We start from the raw sequence: 24,105 nt of genomic DNA on the forward strand, positions 1-24,105 counted from the left end.
CTGTTACGCAATTTACAATTAGTTGCACAACAGAGCAGTAATTGAAGTACATCGCTGAAATTCAAGTGATCGATGGATTGAAATGTGCAAGGTAGAAGGTCTGCAAACATACGATAACCAGTTCTTCAAAACTAAGAGAGTTTGCACATATCAAGTAATCAAGAAACTTTCATAATCATACATACCTCATTTTTGTACGATAACATTTCAATTTAATTTAGAACACATTTACAAGCTTAAACCTCCTTTTTCATAAGCAGCTATGCTAGTCAGAGATTTTGATCAAAGATTCCTTCGCATTTAAACTTAGTTTATCCTCTTACTTCGTGCACGGTGAACAATCACAACGCTGAAATAACGACAATCAATTGTGTTGGTCATGCCAGCAACGTGTTGGAATGCGTATTTGTATAGCGAGCAACTAATAGCACGTCAGGATGTCACTTATTTCCGTTGATAATCCACGAGACGTCGGTCAAAAACTGATAGAACGCAGGACAAAAAGGCCTTCTGTAGGAAATAATTCAGATTTTATCCGTTGATTGGAATTGGTGAATCCTATACTTATAGGTCAACAGTTCGTCGCTGTTCGTTCTGATTATTTCGTTTTGGAAGGAGTCCATCCACCTACGCTGAATTAGTATCCTATTTAGAATAATAAAATCCACCACAAACAGGCCAGGCAGGAACACTTGAAAAATAAACTTAGTTGAATCTCATTTTTTCTCGGTCGAACCGCGGGGATAAAATCGGAAAATCAATACAAACAAATCTTCGTGATGTGCACGTACTAATTATAAATGAACATGACTTCAATAAAGTCCCTAATAATACAAACATCAAAATGTATAGCTTATTTTTGTCCCAAATAAACAGGATGGTGCGTTAAATAACTTTGCATTGAAGAATTACCAATTGCTCAAATATATGAACGTGGACATATACACGACACTAATGATAACAAATCAGAGTAGCGCTGCAGCGCTACTTTACTAGCTACAGCAAATAATGGAATGTGCGGACATGCAGCCGTTATCCTTCATAAAACTGCGTACTCGCACTAAAGTTACTTCGAGAAATACGCGTCACAGGCTTACTGCATGCTACAGCTAGTGAGCTGTACTAGGCGTGATCGAGGCAAATCGTTTATACGATTGTTATAAAACGACATATTTTTGACCAATGATATTGCTATAAAACGATATATTGGTGTCGAATGATATTGTTATGAAACGATATATTGGTGTCGAATAATATTGTTATAAACTATATATTGCTGTCCAATGATATTGTTATGAAACGATATATTGGTGTCGAATAATATTGTTATAAACGATATATTGCTGTCCAATGATATTGTTATGAAACGATATATTGGTGTCCAATGATATTGTTATAAAACGATATATTGATGACCAATGATATTGTTATAAAACGATATATTGATGACCAATGATATTGTTATGAAACGATATATTGGTGTCCAATGATATTGTTATAAAACGATATATTGATGACCAATGACATTGTTATAAAAGATGTATTCTTAATATAAAACTATATATTGATGACCAATGATATTGTTATAAAAAGATGGTGTCACTGTTATAAACGATATATTGGTGACCAATGATATTGTTATAAAAAGATGGTGACGTTGTTATAAAACGATATATTGGTGACCATTGTTATAAAAAGATGGTGTCACTGTTATAAACGATATATTGGTGACCAATGATATTGTTATAAAAAGATGGTGACGTTGTTATAAAACGATATATTGGTGACCAATGATATTGTTATAAAAATATGGTGTCATTGTTATAAAACGATATATTTGTGTCCAATAATATTTTCAATTTCCTTGGCACAGCATTAGCCAGAGGATCGAATGTAAACCAATTTGAGTTATTGAACGAACGTGATTAATGGATTTATATATTATTTATTAAATTAACAATGAACAAATCGCATTCTTTCACATCAGCAAATGCAATCGCCATTTCTCCCAAAAGTTTTCAAGTCGCAATGAAGCGAATTCAAAAAGTCCTGCAATATTCAGAGTTTATTTGACTTATATTTTCAGTTATACATCACGATTTTAGAATAGTACTATGCCTATGTTCATTTACATTGCCCACATTTTCATAAGTAGAACAATTGCAATGAAAATAATTCATGGAAATCAATAAACTTGAATAAATTTGTATATTCTCCCTTTCTGGTGCAAAAGTTTGGCCCTGTTACTCGACTCGTAATCCATGACCTCATGCAGGGAAATCTTATATAAATGTGTTCATAATAATTATTACAACATCATTTTAGTGAATTATTACTTTTATTGTCACCTTTATCTAAATATGTTTAAAATTACAACACCATTTTAGTGAATTATTACTATTATTGTCACTTTTATCTAAATATGTTCATAGTTACAACATCATTTTAGTAAATTATTGCATTTATTGTCTCACACGATTGAATGAAATGAAGCGGGAAGAAAATCTGTTAATGTTTATTAAGAGCGTGGAAATAATTAGCTGGTTCAGTGTAGGTTGCGGAGTCCAGACTTCAACAGGAATATAAAAATCAAATGCGTGAGTGTTTACCGATTATTTGGATGAAATCTTGCAAGGTGCAATAATTGTACGGTTGACAAAAAAAAATTCCTAACGGCACAGCATTGCAGACTCCACTGCAAGGCAGAGGTAAAGAGGTACCCCAATTAACGGGATAAAACTACCAATAAAAGGGGATATGATAAGCTTATGAATAAAATGAAAATAAAAGTATGAACTTAGACAAGTACAGATCCTAATATTTGGATCCATGCCAGTGATTCAGCTAATTGGAAGTGTGTAAATTTGAAATGCGAGGAAATCAGTTAAATGATGGCACGCTAAACTGAACATTGAAAAGAATAGATAAGGACTTGCAAGACTTGGCGTTGAGGGTAGAGAAAAGTGAAGAATTTAGCGTCGGTCACAGATAAGGATATTTCACAGGTAATACGAGAGACTATAACCTACAATGCCGTTTAAATTTAGGCGATCAATAATTAAGCGTGATTAAGTGATTGATCAAATTTATCTGGAGTACCGTAAAATTGTAGTTGCAGAGCGCAAATTAAGTGAAGAATAGCTAGCATGATTTACACAAACAAAACGATAGGGGGGAAAACAAAAAAAAAGGAAACTTAGGAAGCTCCTTATAGTTAAAATCTAATGCACATGTGCTGCTATGCCTGCTCAAGTTGAAAATTAGGCGGATTAAGTAGGCTATGTTTCCTGGGCGGAGGCTCGTTTATGAATAATCGATATTTTAACATGATAGGTTGCGTGATTCAATTAAATGCTCGGTAATGAATGAATGGAACCTGGAGAAATCGACTGCTACTTAAACTACGGAACTGAATACGACGAACTGAATACAATATAAACTAAAAGACGAAAATGAACTAATTGTAATCGCTAATGAACAACAAAAACTAATGATGGTGGGAAAAATTTTCCTAAGAAGAGGGCATCAATAATTGATAAATTCAGACGAAAACTCGAGGGCCTAATTACTAATTATTCAGACGAGGGTCTAATTACTTATTCGATTAACAACCTAAATAAATTATGAATACTATCAATTATCGCGCTCAACCTACTCATAATTAGTAACGGAACTCGAGCCACCTAGCGAAGACATACGATACGAAAGTTTTGACAATTCCATAGTTTAAACGAGGAAATTCACCGCTGTAAATGGAACCAATCAAGTATTTAGATTTCATCAATAAACAAAGATGCAATCAAGATTGCATTGTCCGCCAGGTGGGTGACATTTTCAATTATGTTTGAATCGTTACAGTCATCCACGTGAGGGAGGGGGAACATGAGGACGTGTTACAGTCATCCACGTGGGGGAGGGGGGAACATGAGGACGTGTTACAGTCATCCACGTGGGGGAGGGGGAACATGAGGACGTGTTACAGTCATCCACGTGATGGAGGGGGAACATGAGGACGTGTTACAGTCATCCACGTGGGGGAGGGGGAACATGAGGACTTGTTACAGTCATCCACGCGCACGCAGAGTGGATTTTTTACATGGAGAGTGATTGCATGCATGCCAAGTGATTATTGTAGGCGAAGTGAATGCAGACAAAGTTCAAGCAGAGTAATTTACATTCAGACTGATTATTTACAAGCTATTGAAGTTTTAGACACTGCACTCACGCTGTATTGTTCACTGCTTCTCTCAGTGCGGAAACACTACGTCTTCCAGAAAATAATATTATGAGATTTTCTCACAACCGCGCAAGATGCTGATTAAATTCATGGCCGTATCCTTGAGCACGTTTTTATTGCGATATTGTTCCTGATTGCTGAACCAATCTGCACGATTGTCTCGAACTTGCATTTATTTTTGACTCGAGTTTCGATGATCAAGAAATTAATTCAATTCAATGCCGTCAGGTGTGCGAGGAAATAATTTTATAATTAATATAACTTTCGCTCTTCATATGATAAAAATTTTAATTTTATAAAATGAAAAGGGAAATTTATTTTCAAAATGGATTTTTTGTGCTCATACTGATGTGAACATGAAGTTGAAGAGATAAGTATAGGCTAAAACTATACTCGTGTAAAGCTCAAGCCTAACCGTTACCATAAAATCTGATTAATGAGACTGAGATATTCATATATGCGACTGGCATCAAATCTAGCATTAAATAAACTCGCTACAACATAAGCCTAATATAAAAATTCATGTCCGAATCTCCCAGCCTCAGATCTCCCCCTTTTACGGAAGACCTGAAATCCACCGACTTTTTATAAGTTCTATTAAAATTTAGTTCTTCGGAAGAAAATTCAATTAAATGGTGGCTCAGCTGGAAAAAAGTTTCCGGTTGAGCAAAATTCAACCGGGAAGATGAGTTTGCTAATTGACTACGTGAAGTTTCTCCTTCAGAAGGAACATCGTGTAAATCTCGACAATTTATTGACTAGAATATAGCAGACTCTAACTTGTACATATTCTAACTTGTACATATTCTAACTTGTACATATTCTAACTTGTACATATAATATTCTAACTTGCACATATTCTAACTTGTACATATTCTAACTTGTACATATTCTAACTTATACATATTTTTACTTGTACATATTCTAACTTGTGCAAACAATTTTATTAATACGGGTTTTCAATTTCGGTATTAGTTGATTGATTTTCTCGCCTTTGCAAAAAATCAACTTTGGAACATTTTTCTTACAAATCTTTAGAGGTAAAGATAAATCTTTGCCGTTCATTCATACGGAAATGTTCTGCAGCGCTGCTCGGAGCGTGGGAGCAACAGCGGCATGGATATAGGCGTATAATTTTACGAATATAAAGGATAATTGCAAACTGTTGGTATATTTGCGAGCTCGATAGATAAAATAAATTTCCTATTCATTTTAATAAAGAGATATTAACGGTCTTGAAAAATTTGAACGCCTAGTGTTCTTCATCAGAAGATGAGACTAAGAGGCGTAAATTTTGAGATTTGAATTTTGGAGAAATGCGCGTGTTAGAACGAGGCCTTATTTACTTATTAATTTCAGGCAGAATGTAACGGATTTCTGAGGGTCCCCAAAGTGAACAACGAATACCAAAACTTCATTTCCAAAATGGAATTAAACTTCAAAAATAAGCCTAAAAGAAATAATTGAGAAATAATTCCTTAATAAATGTATCACTTGAAGGAAAGTAATTAAAAATAAACTTTTAATATAAATTAGAGATGAATGGAATCGCACAAATTCATGAATATATTTACATGATGGACAATTAAATTCAGTTTAAAGTTTAATAAAATAAAAAAGTTAAATAGAAGCGGACGAAAATGCATGGATGCGGAAGAAATAATTCAGTGCAGAGATGCAGCTGCCGGAGACGCCTGCAGTCCTGAGGCCGTAGAGCTCGCGTCGTTACGTGGGTGTCTGCATTGTGCGGCGCCGACAATGCGTCCAGCCTGCGTGGCCAACACGAGAGCTCTTCGTCTAAAGATGCACAACTTGAAAAACACTTAGATGCACTTGGACAAAAGTAGTATAAACTTGCAGAAAACTTGAAAGAACTTGAACTAAACTCTGATGAAGTTGAACAACACTCGGGGACTGATGAAGCAGCGACGAGAAGTGGCCGCGCACTCGGAGCATGTCGGAAATATGTCGAGCTTCCGGGATGTCCAATAAATGAACGGCGGTGAGCCGGTGACAACTTTGGCGTTAATTTTCAACACCACTAGACGTGCTTCAGAACTCGATTTTAAGATGCGACGTAACTTTGCAGAGCAACTTGATGCGACGTAACTTTTCAGGGTAACTTGATACAATGCGGCACTAGACCTGGAAATCTTTGCCGGAAGAAACTCGGCTTCACAGGGTTTGTGTTTCGCTGCTAAAGTCGATGAAGTTCTGAAGTATTTTGGTCCGTTTGTCTACGAGCCACAGACGCCTGGCTGTTCATTGTTGCCCACAACTTGATTTATGGCAACTGAGGCCTCGAGTCACAGACTTTTCCTGTCAATTCAAGTGTCTCAATGAGTTCGATTTAAATAAAAGTCATGCAAGTGACATGGGGTAAAAGAATTGTGATTTTAGCTTCTGATTTCAATTGATGTAAAATTCGGTTCGATATACAAATGTATAAAGGATTTTTTCCCCCAGATTGATTGAAACATAAACGCTTCAAGAGGGTTATCAACCAGTATGCTATGAATATAATTAATATTTACATCTTTACAAAATCGTTAACAGACTTTCCGACGTCTTGCTGCACGGAATGTGGCGCGGCTAAAATCACTAAAATATAATTCTATTTCTCATGCTTCTTTCCACACCAAAGGTTCAAGATCCCATTAGCAACGCCATATTATCGTGGAAGTTCTACTTACTAATCTGAGTTTAATCAAAAGTTTCACCTACAACGCCCGACAGGAGAAAACGAATTGAAGTAGGCGAATGCTTATCAGTGAGTGCCATGGCGTGCAAGGTTCAACTTGATGACCGATTCCACTATGACAGATGTACGGTAGAATTAAAGTGCTAGGGCAGATGTACGGTACGGTAGANTAGAATTAAAGTGCTATGGTAGATGTACAGTAGAATTAAAGTGCTATAGCAGATGTACAGTAGAATTAAAGTAATATGGCACATGTGCAGTAGAATTAAAGTGCTATGGCAGATGTACATTAGAATTAAAGTCCAATGGTAGATGTACAGTAGAATTAAAGTGCTATTGAGGCACAGTGTAACTGAGGTATTGCAGGACTTTATTGATTCATCAAATAACTATTAGTCTATTACTAACTTTGAAATTTGTTAAATACAATTAACATTTTCATTAGATGTCACTTTCAATTGAATTACTGTTTACGATTGGATGACATAAAATAGGAAATGTTAACGATGGCACATCTTGAAAATCATTATCATATAAAGATCATACTATATTCATTTGATGAATATATTCTTTTCATATCTATAAAGATATGAAAAGCATAATATCATACTATAGTAATATGAATCTCTGTTGGCAGCGAAATTCAGTGATCAGAGCTTCTCGATCTTTTCCAAAATCGATGTTTAATAAAGTGCTACATTTTCATCATTTTTGAAGAGTTTAAATAGTTGTTTCCTTTTGTAACAAATTGTAACATGTAACCAATTTGTATTAAATATTAGTCATGCCAAATATTATCATAACAACGTGCACATAAAAGCCCATGCAACGAAGGTTCACAATTTTCTAGAACAAATACCACGGCTAAAGTATAATGGCGTTTAAGACAAGTGCCTTAAGTGAATATTCAGCGAGGCGGCAAGTACACAGCCTACACATGTTTCGACCAAGTCGGCGTACTTGTCAAGCATTAACATGTGCCTGTATTTCAGGGAGGCGTGCAGCATGTCAAGCATGAACATGTGCCTCTATTTCAATGAGGCGTACAACATTTCAAGCTTAAACATGCGCCTATATTTCAGTGAGGTGTACTTGTCAAGCATGAACATGTGCCCTTATTTCAGTGAGGCCTACAACATGCCAAGCATGAACATTTGCCTTTATTTCAGTGAGGCGTACAACATGTTAAGCATGAACATGAGCCCTTATTTTAGTGAGGTATACAACATGTCAAGCATGAACATGTGCCTGTATTTCAGTGAGGCGTACAACATGTCAAGCATGAACATGTGCTCACCTGCCACAATAATGTTGGCACTCTACAAAGGTTTTTGAGGCACGCAGTCTCCGACAACGCGCTGCGTGCAGGGCGCGGAATTTGCGTAAGCTGCCGGCAATATTTCCCTCGAGGCCGCGGCGCTGAATATGTCACAAGGCAGTCCAGAATGAGTGAATTGAAGCGAGCTTTGCACGTCGTATACCTCATTTCTCAGTCACAAGTAAAAATCAAGCCATAATATTACCGAGTTTATTTACGTTATATAACGTGAGTCAATTGTTAAATTCATCTTCATCTATCACACGTATCGTATATCAATTCATCTCATCTGCCACAAATATCGTGAGACAGTCTGAAAGTAATAGGTTGTTTAGGCGTCTTTATTGAGGGGATTTTCCTGATTTTTTCTATTGGAATTCAGGATATGAGACTACAAGGTACGTTCGTCTTCACCATGGCTTGATTTTAGGGACCTGAACCGATGAATCAGCTTCAATGATGTTATTAAATTCTCCTTTCATTCACTTTCTATTAACATCTACGTTACAGTTCGGAATTTCTGTGAAAAAGTCATGGTGTGAACGATTTCCACGATCAATGAGCGATGATACGATGTTCTGAGACACAGTTTTGCCATTAATAAAAGAAAATTCTGAATTAGAACATAGATTAAATTTCAGTCGCAGAATGACGAATAAATTCCGGAAATGCAAGAATTTCCCAACCTGGGTAGCCACTTGCAATTTTTACGCACATGGCTGGTACAGATAAAACCGGTCATACCGCAAAACGCGTACACGTATGTAGCATTATTCCCGAGACGAACAATGGCATTAGACGAGACGATTAATACACATAGTCGAGCACACAATAGACATTTATAGAACAATACCTTAAGAGCTCCATCAATCGCCGTTTGCTTGCCAGTGCACGACCTACAATACGAAGTTCGGCGCTCGCTGACGATCTCGGCACGGCATTTCGAAGAAGATTTCCATTGTCTTCGTCTCGCCGAAATTAGTTGCCGCTACAGTCCATCAGGAGCGAGGGAGCATCAAAGGCTCGGTGCTTTCATTCAATTCGCAGTGACGAGAGTTGCAGTGACGGTACAAAAACGCAGTGCAGTGAAAAATATTATACGAATAATATTGTTTTCTAGGCGTAACATTCACTGATCAAACTGTGGACTAAGTTGCGTCTACTATTGGATAACGTCGCGACAAATAATGACCATGCAAGGAATATTGGACGATGCAATCAAGAAATATTTTTACGACGCGACAAATATTGGACCATGCAAGGAATATTGGACGACGCTAGATGTATTGGATACTCCAAGGAATATTGAACGACGCCACATGTATATTGTACGCAGCAAGGAATATTCGACCACGTTGCGACAAGCTAGTCTAGTGACGGCAGTAAATGAGGACGTCAGAGCGGGGTATATATTGCTACTCTGACAGCCCCGTACCTCCGAACCACCGCAACAAAACGTCGAGGGATGAAAATAAGTAACAATAAGCCAGTATAACGGGATTATAACCACAAATTTAGTCAAAATTGAGGACAAAGTCAATAAAATAGGATCTTGCAAAATGCAGGAAGTAGACCCTGCAAATAAATTATGCGTTTCAGCCATTTAAGTTTGTATCAACAAACACAGGTTGAATCAAACGGGAAGAAACATGAATATTTTGGTGGGATGCAAAGCAGTGAAAAGTTCTTGGTGTTGCATATGCGATGCAGCGCGCGAGAGCAAGCGCGATAGAAGTACAATGAGCGATAAATTCTTTGGATTGTAATTTAAAATTCCTGTTTTCGACTGCAGCTGTAGCAGGGAGTTGTATTAAAATACGAGTATAGGGTAAACAAACATTACCCTGAAAAGTTATGGAATTACCTGGATGCTTTAAAATTTTTTTAGCGGGGGCTCCAAACCAGCCAGCCAGTATCTGGACTTCTTAGACAGTATTCCTTTTGTGTTTCTGGACAGTTCATGCTCAATAACATAATATGGTAATGAACAATATTGTGCAGTATTAAACTTTTGTAGTTCTTCTCGGCCCTATACACAAACCGTATGCTCTGTAAACTCCGTGCAATCGCTTTCCCATAGTCAGAGGTTCCTAGATTGGGAGCCGATAATGCACAGATGTGGACTTGCTATGAGCACTCTATATGAGCACTCTATATGAGCACCCTACAGGAGCACCCTCCAGGAGCACCCTACAGGAGCACCCTACAGGAGCACTCTATATGAGCACCCTACAGGAGCACCCTACAGGAGCACCCTACAGGAGCACCCTACAGGAGCACCCTACAGGAGCACTCTATATGAGCACCCTACAGGAGCACCCTACAGGAGCACCCTACAGGAGCACCCTACAGGAGCACCCTACAGGAGCACCCTACAGGAGCACCCTACAGGAGCACCCTACAGGAGCACCCTATAGGAGCACNCACTCTACATGAGCACTCTACATGAGCACTCTACATGAGCACTCTACATGAGCACTCTATATGAGCACTCTATACGAGCACTCTACATGAGCACTCTATATGAGCACTCTATACGAGCACTCTACATGAGCACTCTACACGAGCACTCTACATGAGCACTCTACATGAGCGAGGAACACCAGCTCATACTCTTGGCTCTCCATTCAAGCACTCCATAGAAACACTCCATAATAGAACATGTAAGCAAGGAACATAATTACCGCTCACGCCCTTCAGTAGGGCAAGCTAAATCACAATGCTGCTGCTTGCTTCCTGCTGATGAGAGAGATGGAAGGGTGGTGAGGCAGAGATGGAAGGGTGGTGAGGCAGAGATGGAAGGGTGGTGAGGCAGAGACGGATGGTTTGTGATTGCGCCCATGAACGATTCTAGTTGCATTTTGAAAGTCATTAAGTTGAAATATCCTGCATCCAATGCCTTCATCGGTATTAACAGCCACGACCCCGCCACGCAACGAGATAATTATCGTGCAATTGTACACTTTTTACTATTATATTCTCATTTTAAAAGCAGCTATTAATGTTATCATTTACCAATTGTTCATTTGACGTTACTATTCTGTCTCTTCTGTTATGAGTGCAGACCAAGTGGCTCCAGCCTCCCTCGTTAGTTTAGACGTGAAGAATCGTAGACGTGAAGATTCATGGACTGCTTTCACTACTGAAGCCGTACTCACGGAGCAGCAGCAGCTGCTCAAAGCTGGCAGCAGTACTCACGGAGAGGGATCACCAGGGCTCTGGAGCGTATAACCATCGGTTCTGACCCTCCTGTTCTGAACGAACGCAAGCTCAACCCTATCTGCCACCTACCTTTCACGATGATATCCGATGAATTATGACTTTATCATTACTCTGAGCTCACGTACAGGTCCAGGATATTGTCACACCCGTCAAGAAACACTGTACCCATGTCCCTGCCCGCGAACAATGCACTCAAAAAACGTGTAATTAAACACTGCACCCAAACAAACCTGCTTTTTGTTCTCGTAGTCCAGAGGGGAGACCAGCAGCAGCTCGCCGGTCTTGGAGTCCACGGAGAAATGCCCGTTAGGTTTCGGGGGTCCAGCAATACTGTACACAACGTCCGCGTCTGGAACCCACAGAAATACGAAATATATTACAGCCGCAGCCGGAATGACCTAAAGATTCGAGCAGCACATACCCTTATAACGCCCTGAAGCGATTAATTTGTCATAAGAAAATTCACAGATCGTCACAGAAAAATCAATCGTTCGTTCAATCTAAAACGCGTGGTGTTGACGTGAAATTAATTTTTGGTCGTAAATAGATAAGGAGTTTAATAATCATCACAAACCTAGCTTCTCGTACAAACAATTCTCTTAATCATAGATCAAATCATTCATCTCACATCAATGAACAGGATGCGAGATGAATCTTCACTCAACACTATAAAAGTTAAAAAATAATGAAAAAGTCATAGCATATAATTACACAAACATACATTAAACTACTGACAAGTGAGAGAGACACCATCGAGAAGTTGATCCGTTAGAATAAAGCGAAATTAAAATACGAACTCAATATTATCGTACGTTTTATTGAACACATCGCGTACGCTCGTAGACAGGGACCAAAAATATTCTATCACTGGCGGTGGAAAAAACGAACTTAATAAAAGGAAGTTGTTAGCAATACTCTTAGAGGAATTATAAATTTATATACACTTACTGTATGGTCACACTTCTTCGTTACACGGAACCAGCCCGGTAATTTCCCTTACAAATGGTTGATCCACTGCAATTTAGTAGGCTATGATTTTCATTTATTAGGAATCAAGTCGATATGGCCCACTTCGCAACATTTCAGCTCCCTCTTGTGTTAAATTCTTAGTGTCTAAAGTTTGATCTCAATAAGCGCCGAACTCAAACTTAAGTTTGGTCGGAAGTTGTCCCCACCACTCACGCCACGCGGATTTCCGCGGTATGCTGTAGCTCATCAGTACTGATGAATGAATGCGTGAATGTGTCAGAAATGATATACTATCTTCGTTGCGTGACTGCTCATTTCTACGGCTAGGTACGTAGGACTGCTCTTCTGAACCCAGGAGTCTGTTCTACCGTTACGATCACGACTCTTTAGTTGTCCGCAAATAATATAGGGAAATGTTGACTTCGCCTATTTTGAACAATAATTTTTGTAAGCAATTCCGAACATGACTTCTTACTAGAAAAAGTCTGAACATGACAGCTCACTAGAGCAATTCTGAACATTACTTCTCACTATATAAATTCCGAACATGACTTCTTACTAGAAAAAGTCTGAACATGACAGCTCACGAAAGGTATTCTGAACATGACAGCTCACTAGAGCAATTCTGAACATTACTTCTCACTATATAAATTCTGAACATGATTTCTTGCTAGAGCAATTCTGAACAAGTAAGCTATTTTAGACATGGCAGCCACGTAACCTATTCCGAACATGACAACTTTGAACCTGCAAACCAGTCAGGATATCTCAGACGCCCCAGAGGCAGCTCTGAAAATGTAGCAGGCAGTGAATGGATGAATTCATGAATAATGCATATAGCGGACCTGTGAGCCAGCATGGGTCGCATGTTGTCAGGTTCGAGAAATGGTGATCAATTGTGGAGTAGAAGATGATAATGAAAAACCAAGAATAGTGAACGAAGTGTCAACAGCTGAGAAGAATAAGACACTGAGATACAACAATAAAGTTAAATTCATCGAAAAATTCAGCGGGGGACAAAGCCGAATGAACTTACTAGCACTCCATCGAACATATTTCTGTACACAAGTAAATTTAGAATAATTTGCCTCCGATATTTTCCAAATAATTAACACCAGCTGATGACTGATGAGTCAAGCGTCGTTGTGTGGAGAGCAAGGCAATGCCAAAATGGTAAAGAAATACCAAGTAGACTCCTGCGTTTGGTACCATTTTCAATACGGGACGAGACGATGAGAAGCTTTATCCCGATTAGCGATAAAAATAGGGACGATTTTCACCGTTCTGTGGGAATTCCGTGACGGTATCGTAACGAGACGTCCAGAGAAAAATAAGTCAAGGGGGTTTAAAAAAAGAGGAGTTTTAAAACTTACCGGAATTTAAATCTTGCTTAGCGAGACATTACTAGACGTACTAGTTAATCCTCAATATAAAGTTTGAATAATAATGTGTTCCAGACGTTATCTGAAACACATTTGATCCGTTTACAACTTTAAGGTATTTTACTATGAGTAGGTAAAACGGTAGAATATATAGCCTATCTCGCAAATGTGAGCTAATTTGAAATGCTAGAGACAGCCCGTCCTAACGCTCCTAAACGACTGACTCATAAGGTTGACGTATGACTAATTACACGGGGACTGTTGTGGCCGCCAGTTTGGTCAGTTCTCACCGCCACCATGCAATTTTCGGGCTAGTGGCCTCGTGTACAGAGGTACTGCCAGCTCCACGGGTTAATAGCGAGTAGCGGCCAGTAGATAACTTAAAAAAATACGGAACGGACATCTGCCTGTGAAATAGTTGCGCTACTTTTAATCAATATTTGGCGAATAAATATCGAGCTGTCAAACGAAAAAGTTCAGAGAGCAGAAAGAGGTGCGTTAATTTCCTACTTGACAAAGACTAATTACTCACATCTGCGGTAGGCTACCGCTGTTGTTGCTTTCATCAATGCTTTCAGCTTTGCAGGGATGTAAACATGGGCTTTAGTTTACAGAGATAATAATGTAAGACGTATTAAACTAAAATTTTATTTGGCTCTTGGCTATCAAATTCAATGAAGCCAACATCAGAGTCTCTGTTTTGGCCGGGTTGATGTTTCTTCAGCCTTTGAACTCAACACAGTTGCACGAAGTAGGTGTCAACTTATGCGCAACAGTTGCCATCGTTGACCTTGTAAATTTTGTCGCAAAGTTTGCTCTAAATATTGTCCTGGTCTACGCTTTGGTGAATTCTGGCCTGTTATTTGCTCTTAAAAAATTCCTAATTACCACTTTCACTAGGACCTTTGACACAGCTTCATAATGCGCCTCAACTTGTACCGAACTCGTCCATGACTCGTACCGTTCTTGTCAGGTGCAATTAAAGGCCAAACTGCAAATTATTCACTCAATATACAGCTATACATCGTTAATTCCGCCCTATAATTCAACTGCATAGTTGGTTTGACAGCCAAGTGTCGCCAAATTTGCCCAAGACTGGCAACTGTCCATTAAAAATCCAGGGCTTACTTGTTTTTTCCTTGATCAGAGCTTTCGGCGTGTCGTCTTGTTTCCTATCCTAATGAAATATTTTCTCGCTTTGTCTGGAATATTCAAGACATGCCTCGTCTCGTTGCGTTACGTCTCGTTTTACATCTGTTCAATATCGTTTTATAATAACCGGGATACAAGTTTTAAATTCGGGAAACTGGTGTTGCCTCGCTTCATACATTTATAACGGGACAATTTTTTCCTTCTGTCCCGTTATTTTTTTCGGGGAATTTCTTGTTTCGTCCAGTTGTCCCGGTTCATTTAGAGAAAATATTGTTATCAATTTTACAGGATTCAGTTGCGCAATCTTCTGCCGAGCTCAGAGGTAGCTCGATAATTGCTTACAATTTCTCGATGAGGCACAGGCTACCCAGAAACAACAGGCGAGTCTCAGCCTGCCAAAGAACAACAGGCGAGTCTCAGGCTGCCCAGAGAACAATAGTTGAGTCTCAAGCTTCACAGAGAATAACAAGCAAGTCTCAAGCGGGCCAGAGTAGAGCAGGCGAGTCTCAGGCTTTGCAGAGAATAAGAGGCGAGTCTAAGGCTGCCCGGAAAACAACAGGCGAGTCTCATGCTGTTCAGAGAACAGGCGAGTCGCCAGCATCAATCCGCCTAGGAGCTCGTCGAATCCAAAGATTGCACTTGAACGTTGAATAGATTCACGGTGAGCTTAAATTGCCATTCAATAATATGAAAATGGAAACGGGCTACAAGTTGTCTAGGTTTTGATAGCGAATTAAAAATGTTTAATTAAATGAAACTTGTAGCGAAATTTCATCACACATTAGCTAAGTTGGGGCAGCCTATGAGCACGTAAATCAGACGCTCTATATCCGCACCGGCTCTGCATGGGTTTAGAGGGCAGCCTAGCTCTGGGCAGCTTGCAAGCCCGGCATTCCTGGGCTCGGCCAACCTTTCTTACACTTTCAGTTGATAGTGAAGTCAGAGAGTAGATTCTGATCAGAAGCTGATTTTGATCAGATGGCCAAGCAGACCCAGAATACTTCAAGCCGAGTGTAGCGATTCTCTGCTAAGCTGTACTTGAATTTTGTTAGGGCAGTGACCACAAACGATATTCTAGAGTTTTTCGTAACATATAATAACCTGTGACGATTCTCAAAAGTCGATGATCAGTGACTCAAAATGACCTTAAAACCCCCACTGAAGTCAACTATAGCCTGGAGGAGAGTATGGTGGTCATGAGCTTGAGAACTAACCTGTGTTGATAGCTTGCGCCCGCAAGGTCATGACGGCACCCATGTCGTGGTCTTCCGGCAGGGTCAATGAGTACAGGGAGCGCTCGAAGCGAACCTCCTCCTCTCCCATCAACTGCGACACTGAAACAAAACAGGAAATCTTGTTAGCATATATCGTCATAACATTAGGCAACACATCGTTAGATATTTACACAGAAAAATATGGGATAACGAAGCATTATTGTAAATTTGTTCAAATAAAATCACCTGAACGCTGCTCGTTGAAAACGGTCCACGGAACTAGAGAAATTATAACATTCATTCATACGATGTAAGCAATGCACACAGAGATGAAATAATTAATGTTTCTTGGTTTCGTGTTAATGTATTCGTTTCAATTATAACTGATATATTCGTTTTAATCATAAAAAGTGTAGGGGGATTTGTTATGAAATTGAGATAGATTATCTCCGCCAAACAAAATTTTACATTGATTATTAATATTATGATCAAGGAAAATTCCCGAGCTTTTTTTAATTCAATGTAATTGTCTGTGTTATGCTCACCTACAAAAGAGCGCTAAGGATGTAGTAGAGTAACACGCGCTGAATAATACAGTACACGCGGCGGTTCAGAGATGAGGGGAGGGTGGTTCAGAGATGAGGGGACGGTGGTTCAGAGAAGAGAGGAGGGTGGTTCAGAGAAGAGGGGAGGAGGGGTGATTCAAAGACTATTAAGACTCCATATCGCCCATAATATTCTCATACATCGCAGTGCTGCATCCGTTTCATATAAAAGGCTTACTCATATTCTTGATCTAATTCTACCCTATTGTCTTTAAATAATTGCCATTCCTGGCTGCAAGGCAAATCACATGAAGGTTCCTGCATTATCCGAGCAGAGACTACATCTCTTGTCACTAGGATGGCTGGATGCGGGACCAGCTTTGCAGTAGCGGCGCTACAACAACACGCAGGGCAAGGCAAGTTGATGGAAAAGCCGTGTCGCCTACCGCAAACGCCCGCCTAAAGGAACAAATTGAATAGAACAACAGCCCAATTTGATACCACGATTAACGAGCCCACGATAAGAACGTCGCAAAATTAAGCTATTCATGGTTGAAAAAATTGAGTATACGTTCGTTCACGAACAATCACTGCCCAAGTTATTTTTTCATATCGTGAGGAAGCAGCGAAATCTTGAGGTAGTAAATAAATAACATCCAACTAATATTCAAGCAATAGCATAGCTACAAATAATACCATTAAAATAAAATATATACACTACATTTCTATAAACTCAACTGCTGAAAAGTAAAAATTCACACGCAAGTGTAAGGTTTCAATTTAGGTAAAACGTTCCAATTTAGATAAAAGGTAAAACTGATACTAGCACCACCGTGTCAGCACCCCTTATTAGCGTCACTATGATGGCGCCCGTAACTAGGGTCACTATGTAGGTGCCTGTAACTAGCATCACTATGTAGGCGCCTGTAACTAGCATCAATATGTAGGTGCCCGTAACTAGCGTCACTATGTAGGCGCCCGTAACTAGCGACACTATGTAGGCGCCCGTAACTAGCGTCACTATGTAGGCGCCCGTAACTAGCGTCACTATGTAGGCGTCTGTAACTAGCGTCACTATGTAGGTGCCCGTAACTAGCGTCACTATGTAGGCGCCCGTAACTAGCGTCACTATGTAGGCGTCTGTAACTAGCGTCACTATGTAGGCGTCTGTAACTAGCGTCACTATATGTAGGTGCCCGTAACTAGCTTCACTGTGTAGGCGCCCATAACTAGTGCCACTATGTAGGTGCCTGTAACTAGCGTCACTATGTAGGCGCCCGTAACTAGTGCCATATACGGCCGAGGACTCGTGTACTGAAGGCCTGGTTGTTTGGCTGGCAAACTCTGCCGAGGCTTCTTGACGTCTTCAAAGCTCGCGCCGTCAGGGGAGACTGATTAATTAATATCTCGAGTCTTGCTGTGATCTGCGCGCTTAACTGCTAAGTACATAATTAGTGTTAAATGAGGCAGTTCTAACCTGTGGTTAATGTATTTAGGAATTCAAAGCCGGATCTTCAAAAGATGAATTGAGCGGATATTATTCATTAATATGCCGGTCAGGATTTAAATAAAGCATTCTTAAAATTGACCAAAACGCGATGAAATTGATCGTAGTGAGTTGCCAACAATTAAATACAGTTTATGCGCGATTACAACGCGATTCAAGGTTTTAATATTACCACGATTCTGTTAAAAAAAATTTATTATATTTAGTTTTATTTTCCAATATAATAACTTTCATTTCTCACTGCTCTGTGATTGCAAGTGTTACAGTCAACGCCCAGCCGATGTTATTATCTTATTTTATCATTTATTACAACACTTCTCTTTAACTTCACTTCTTGTTGTTTGTTTGTTTGTCTACCACAAATCTTATATCGATATTTAACACACTTCTACCTGTCTAATCGATCTGAAATTTTGCACACTTGCGTAAAGTTGGAGACAATGAATGAATCAATTGACACAATAAATAATTTTGAAAATTAAACAAATTTTTTTTTTCAATATTAAAAAAATGACAAAATAATTTTGTCAGCTACAAATCTTATAACTGATATTTGACACACTTCTACCTGTCCAATTGATCTGAAATTTTGCACACTTGGGTGAAGTCGGAGGCAATACATGAATCAATTGACAGAATAAATAATTTTGAAAAAATTATATATTCGAAATAAAATTAGAAATTATTTGTACATCTATATTCTATAACATTGGAAACACTGGATTCTTTAGAAGTGTTGTCTTTAAAAAGTAATTTTTAAACGTATATTATTTTTATATACAAGATATTTATATACATTAATTTAAGATATTTACCTTATTTTTCTTCCATTATTTACTCGACCAACATGATTTACTCGTTGACCTCTTAATACTTGCTGTGACATAGGATCTTCTCATTAAATATCCTAAAGATCAAATTCAGTTTGAACCATTTTCGAGTTTATCTCCATTATTATATCATTAAATAATTCAAGGCGCATTTGCATGTGCCTTTCACTGAATATAAATAATAAGTACCATTTCTGGTTCAAATAAATCCTGCTTGCCGCATTAATCTGATGGATATCTTGACTTTCAAGGTCATATTTTCTAAGGAAATCACAGTCTGAAGTTTTCTAGGAAATATTCTCAAAGAGGTTAAAAGAAAAATTAAGAGAACTTATTAAATTTAAAGGAAGAGTTACAAAAATTAAGAGTCTAAGTTTTTACAATGATGGCATTTCTTCGCCAGCTGGTCGAGAAATGTTTAATGGAATTAATAAGGATTTTAAAAGACTGCAAGAAAATAAGTGCTAATTTTACTATCAAATCGGGACACTCTAAATACTAGTTTAGTGAAACCAGATGAAACCCAATGCGGAAAAATTTTCTCACGGCTGAATGACAGCGAAATAAATTTGTGCAAAAACTTGCTAGATTTTCAACTTGTAATCCAAGAAAATTTAGAGCAATTTTGCGAAAAAAGTATGATCAGCAACCCCGAAATGTTCACTCACTAATTTGAGACTCGTTTGTTCACCTCTCATTCATATTACACGCGAGGAATACCCACACTCATTACTCTTCTGATACTCACTGATCCATGTGCTGTTGGTGATGAGGCGTAGTATAGTGGCTGGATCCATGATATTGATGAGTAAGCTTCAGATCAAGTTTTCAACTGAATATTCACCAGGTGCTACGCGGAGACTCACTTCGACTACATTCATATGGGCAGTTTATATGCAACCATTGAAACTATTCCTAAACTTTCTTCTGCGGGCATAATTTCAATGAAATATTGATATAATTTTTTTTCTAAGTGCATAATTATAATGCATCTGTAATTTTTAATACATTTAAAATGTTTAAGCACATCAGACTTTCGTAGTTAGCACCAGTACCAACTGTGAAGTTAATTCTTCACAGCAGCTTGTTACATGCAGTCGATAATTTATTTAGCATTAAGACACAACTTGGTTCTTAACTTGCTATCCGTTCACACAAGAAAATATTGACTCAAATTTATTACTATATTAACCGTATTATAAATTTATTACACGCACCGTATCTGAGATAAACCTTTATGAAGTACACACTTATTGGTTCAAGCAATTCCTTCACAATTAGGATGCAGTATTATATAGGTTAGTGTTGAAACACACACATGATTTGAATATAAATTATACGATAAATTCTGTCATCTTCTGCGTGTTTATATAGAACATGGAATTCATGACCTATTACGCGAGAAGAAAAGAAACATTTCACTAGAACATGACTTCTTATTAATTCCCAAGTCCACTGAAGCGATGGATGGCACGGTGTGGTATGTTGAAAGTCAACATGGAGATGTTGTCATTCAGGCGGTCTTGCATAATCAGCCCCCTGTTGCCATAACCTCTTCGCAGATCAGAACCAGGGGTCAAGTATTATATATTCCACTTTCATCACAAATTACGGGGACCAATAACTCATTGAAATTAGCTTTTGTTCGAGTCTCCTCGATGCACAAGACAATTGGCTTGCTGGAACTCTTATTTGTTGACCGCCAACGTGAAACAGGGATGGTATACGTCCCAATAATACTGGTCAGTATCATACATACGATATATTTATCAGGTAAGGTAATTGACATATTCACAAAGCATATGCAATTTAACGTGATAAATCATTTGCTGTTAGGAGTCACAATAAAAGAGATGATATCCGAGGTTAGGTGCAGTAAGTACTATTGATTTCTATAATAATAGTAAATCATAAATGACATAAGGACACAAAATTAGAGAATATGATACTGATAATTTCACAGGAGAACGCAGCACGGCAAATGTTGGTACATCATGATAAAAAATGTACACATGTTGGAATTTATCAAGCACTAATACATTATGCACAGCATTAGGCTATCATTCCCACCCAAGTTCGTGTGGAACCGTTCAAGAATAGAATGTTCAGCATATTCAGGTAAGATTATAGAGAAAACAAAGGAGATTTAATCAACGCTCACCAAAATTCCAATACCAGTGAACAACTTTTCAAACATAAGGCATGAATTCGAGGCTTATTATAAGCATCGGTTATTTAGCACTGTACTTATACGGGCAGACGAGAGAGCCGCTATGGGCAGCAGCTAATCTAAGATGACAGAACTGGCTGAACGCCATCTCTGATAAAAAATTAATTATTTATATTTCGTAACGCTGAATTATTTTCAACGGAAAATTGTTCGCCATTTGAATGGGAGCTGAAAATTACGCTGCAATCACCTATTTAAGGGGACCGACCTAGCATACGGAAAACTTCTACAGTTATTATCCGATTGTCATGAAACTTCACATACATACGTAAAATGTAAAAAAAAAACATTTTGCTCCTATGAATTTTTCGAAAAAATTGATAGAAAACGTGAAATTCATAGAAAACGGCTAAAAAGGGGTACTTCAGAAAATCTATCTCCTCCCACAAATATCATCCTACAACATCGAGACACGTATCATTCGATTCGTAAAGACCATATCTATCGACTCTAACATCACTTTTTTCATTTTCCACCTAGTTTTGTTTTTATGACGTTTTTTTCCCATTTTTTACATTTTTCACCCCTCCCCCCCCTTCTTCCCCATATAAAAAACGAACCAGACCGAAATTCAAAAAAGTGATGTTAGAGTCGATAGGCCTGGTCTTTACGAATCGAACGGTATATGTCTCATTGCTGTAGCTTAAAAACTGTAGGAGGAGATAGGTTTTCCGTGACAGTAAGTTGAACTTTTCAAATTTTTCAGGACGGCGCGACAAAGTCCCGTGCGCCTCGAAATAGGCATTCAATGTAGCATGGATACCAAAGTACAGGCTTCTGTAGCTTAGTCCACTCAAGGATGCAAGCAGCAACTTGTAGCGCACCTCTCCGTTCAAAGCTAGGAGGGTAACTGAGCTCAGATGACAGATGCACCCAGATATGTAGTCTTGCTGCTGTAATTTTCTATCGTCTATTTACTTAAGAACTCCACCCCCCGCCCCCAAATAAAGGCGGGCCATCTGCGTCAATATTGCCGTATATAGATGGCAGTAGTATCGTTGGAAAGCTCAGAATGTCAGCTTTAAGATGAGACTAAGCATGTAACTGCAGCACAACTCAAGTAGAAACTATATTCAAAGATTTCATCAGCTAATTAATTTATATCTAATTTCTTAAAGAACTCTCCCACCCGCTTCCCTTTAAAGAGACGTCATTAACGTAAATATTGGCGTACAGCGATGGCAGTGGTACCATTGGAAAGAGCAGAATTCCAGCTTTCAGATGAGCACAAAAACCGAAAAACGTCAAAATTGAAAATTTTAGCTAGGTCGGTCCCCTTAAGGTGTCAAGAAGTAATAAGTGTCAAGGCTGTCGACGAATTATTAAGTAACTCGACAATGAGTAAAACGAATACTAACTTTAGTTTGCAGTTGCACAAACTAACGTATCGCGCACGAAACCGGAGTAGAATGAATGTTCCACAAACATCCTGTATATTGTGTACACATCGAATGGAATGGGCAGACACTTCATGCCAAAATGAGACACGCGAACGCAACACGTGCAGACATCAAATGGAATGACCTGGCAATGGAATGAGCAGACCACGCCAAATGAGACGCACGAACGCTACTCGTGCAGACACCGAATGGAATGAGCAGACACTTCACGCCAAAATGAGACACACGAACGTGTCTCATGCGGACGCCTTGAAGGGCGTCCACCTGTGCGTGTCACACGCATAGTAATAGTATTTATTGATCACCTTGCCCAATATCGGAGTCGACTGTCGTTTGTACATCTATAATAAAACTATTTTTATAATTTCTTTTAATGATTCAATGCAATTATTCACTCGGGAAGTTCTGTTTCTATTCACGTGTAAACTTCCTATGCAGATGAATTATACAGTACGTTGCATGGAATTAATCAAAATTCAGAGCTAATAGAAAAAGGTTTGTTCGACAATCCTCAACCACCTATACTAATTTCTTCATTTCTAGTCAATTTCAACACACGTGCTTCACAAATTAGTTCCGAGATAGATGCTCCTAGCTTCTCATATTAATTAAATTTTCTTTTGAATTGTACAGTTTCATTCAAAGTAAAAAGCATAATTTTAAGGTTTAGGAGATTTCTGTAGGAGTGGTTAGTCAAAGAAATATACAATCTCACGAATTTGCAGTACAGAAATCCATCCATCAATAAACGCAACATTTTACATGATGTTAAAATATCAGAGTACTTCTTCATCACTTGCACCAATTGTTGTCGTTCTCATCCACACCGAAATGCCGGCTAAACTTAGTATGCACTGACGAATAGTAATATTTTACGATGTCAGAAATGGCAGCCGACGCTCGACATTCACGCAAATAAATGTAAGAATTGACCATTCGATCAAATTTTGCCTTCTCTTAGAAACTGTCCCTGCAATTACAATTTCTTCAAGTGAACCAAGTGCGAAAGTCTGAAGTGATCAATGAATCAGAAGTGTCAGGCAGACGCATCACAGCGCCTAGATTTTTGAACATGCCAATTACTCGACACGTTAAAAAAGCCTTATTTATAGAGTAATCATTGGTTCACAATAATGCTATAGAACTGGATTTCATTAATCAAAAACCTAAGGTTCAAAGTTCATTGAAAAGTGCTGAACAAATAATAGTATTACCGAAACATCATATAAAATATGGTGTTCTATCATTTTATTTTATAAGTAGTACTGTCGAAACGTCGTATATAATATGATGTTCTATCATTTCATTTTATCAATAGTATTCTCGAAACATCATAAACGCTGGCTGATAGTTGGCCACAGACAGTACGCCGATAATTGTTACAACATTACTTATATG

The 24,105-nt window shown here is 38.5% G+C and overlaps 1 protein-coding gene across 1 annotated transcript in view; it reads right to left on the reverse strand.

The window, feature by feature from the left end:
• The window catches only part of LOC108666666 (putative neural-cadherin 2), a 138,852-nt gene that overhangs the window by 51,504 nt on the left and 63,243 nt on the right, over positions 1 to 24,105 (reverse strand). Inside the window, exons 3-4 of the mRNA XM_047883127.1 lie at positions 16,196 to 16,315; positions 11,709 to 11,827 (exon numbers count right to left, since the gene is read on the reverse strand). Of these exons, the coding sequence (XP_047739083.1) occupies positions 11,709 to 11,827; positions 16,196 to 16,315 (239 nt within the window). The remainder of the gene's footprint in view (positions 1 to 11,708; positions 11,828 to 16,195; positions 16,316 to 24,105) is intronic.

Source organism: Hyalella azteca, unplaced genomic scaffold (assembly GCF_000764305.2).
Source record: "Hyalella azteca isolate HAZT.00-mixed unplaced genomic scaffold, Hazt_2.0.2 contig12078, whole genome shotgun sequence".
Taxonomy (NCBI): domain Eukaryota; kingdom Metazoa; phylum Arthropoda; class Malacostraca; order Amphipoda; family Hyalellidae; genus Hyalella; species Hyalella azteca.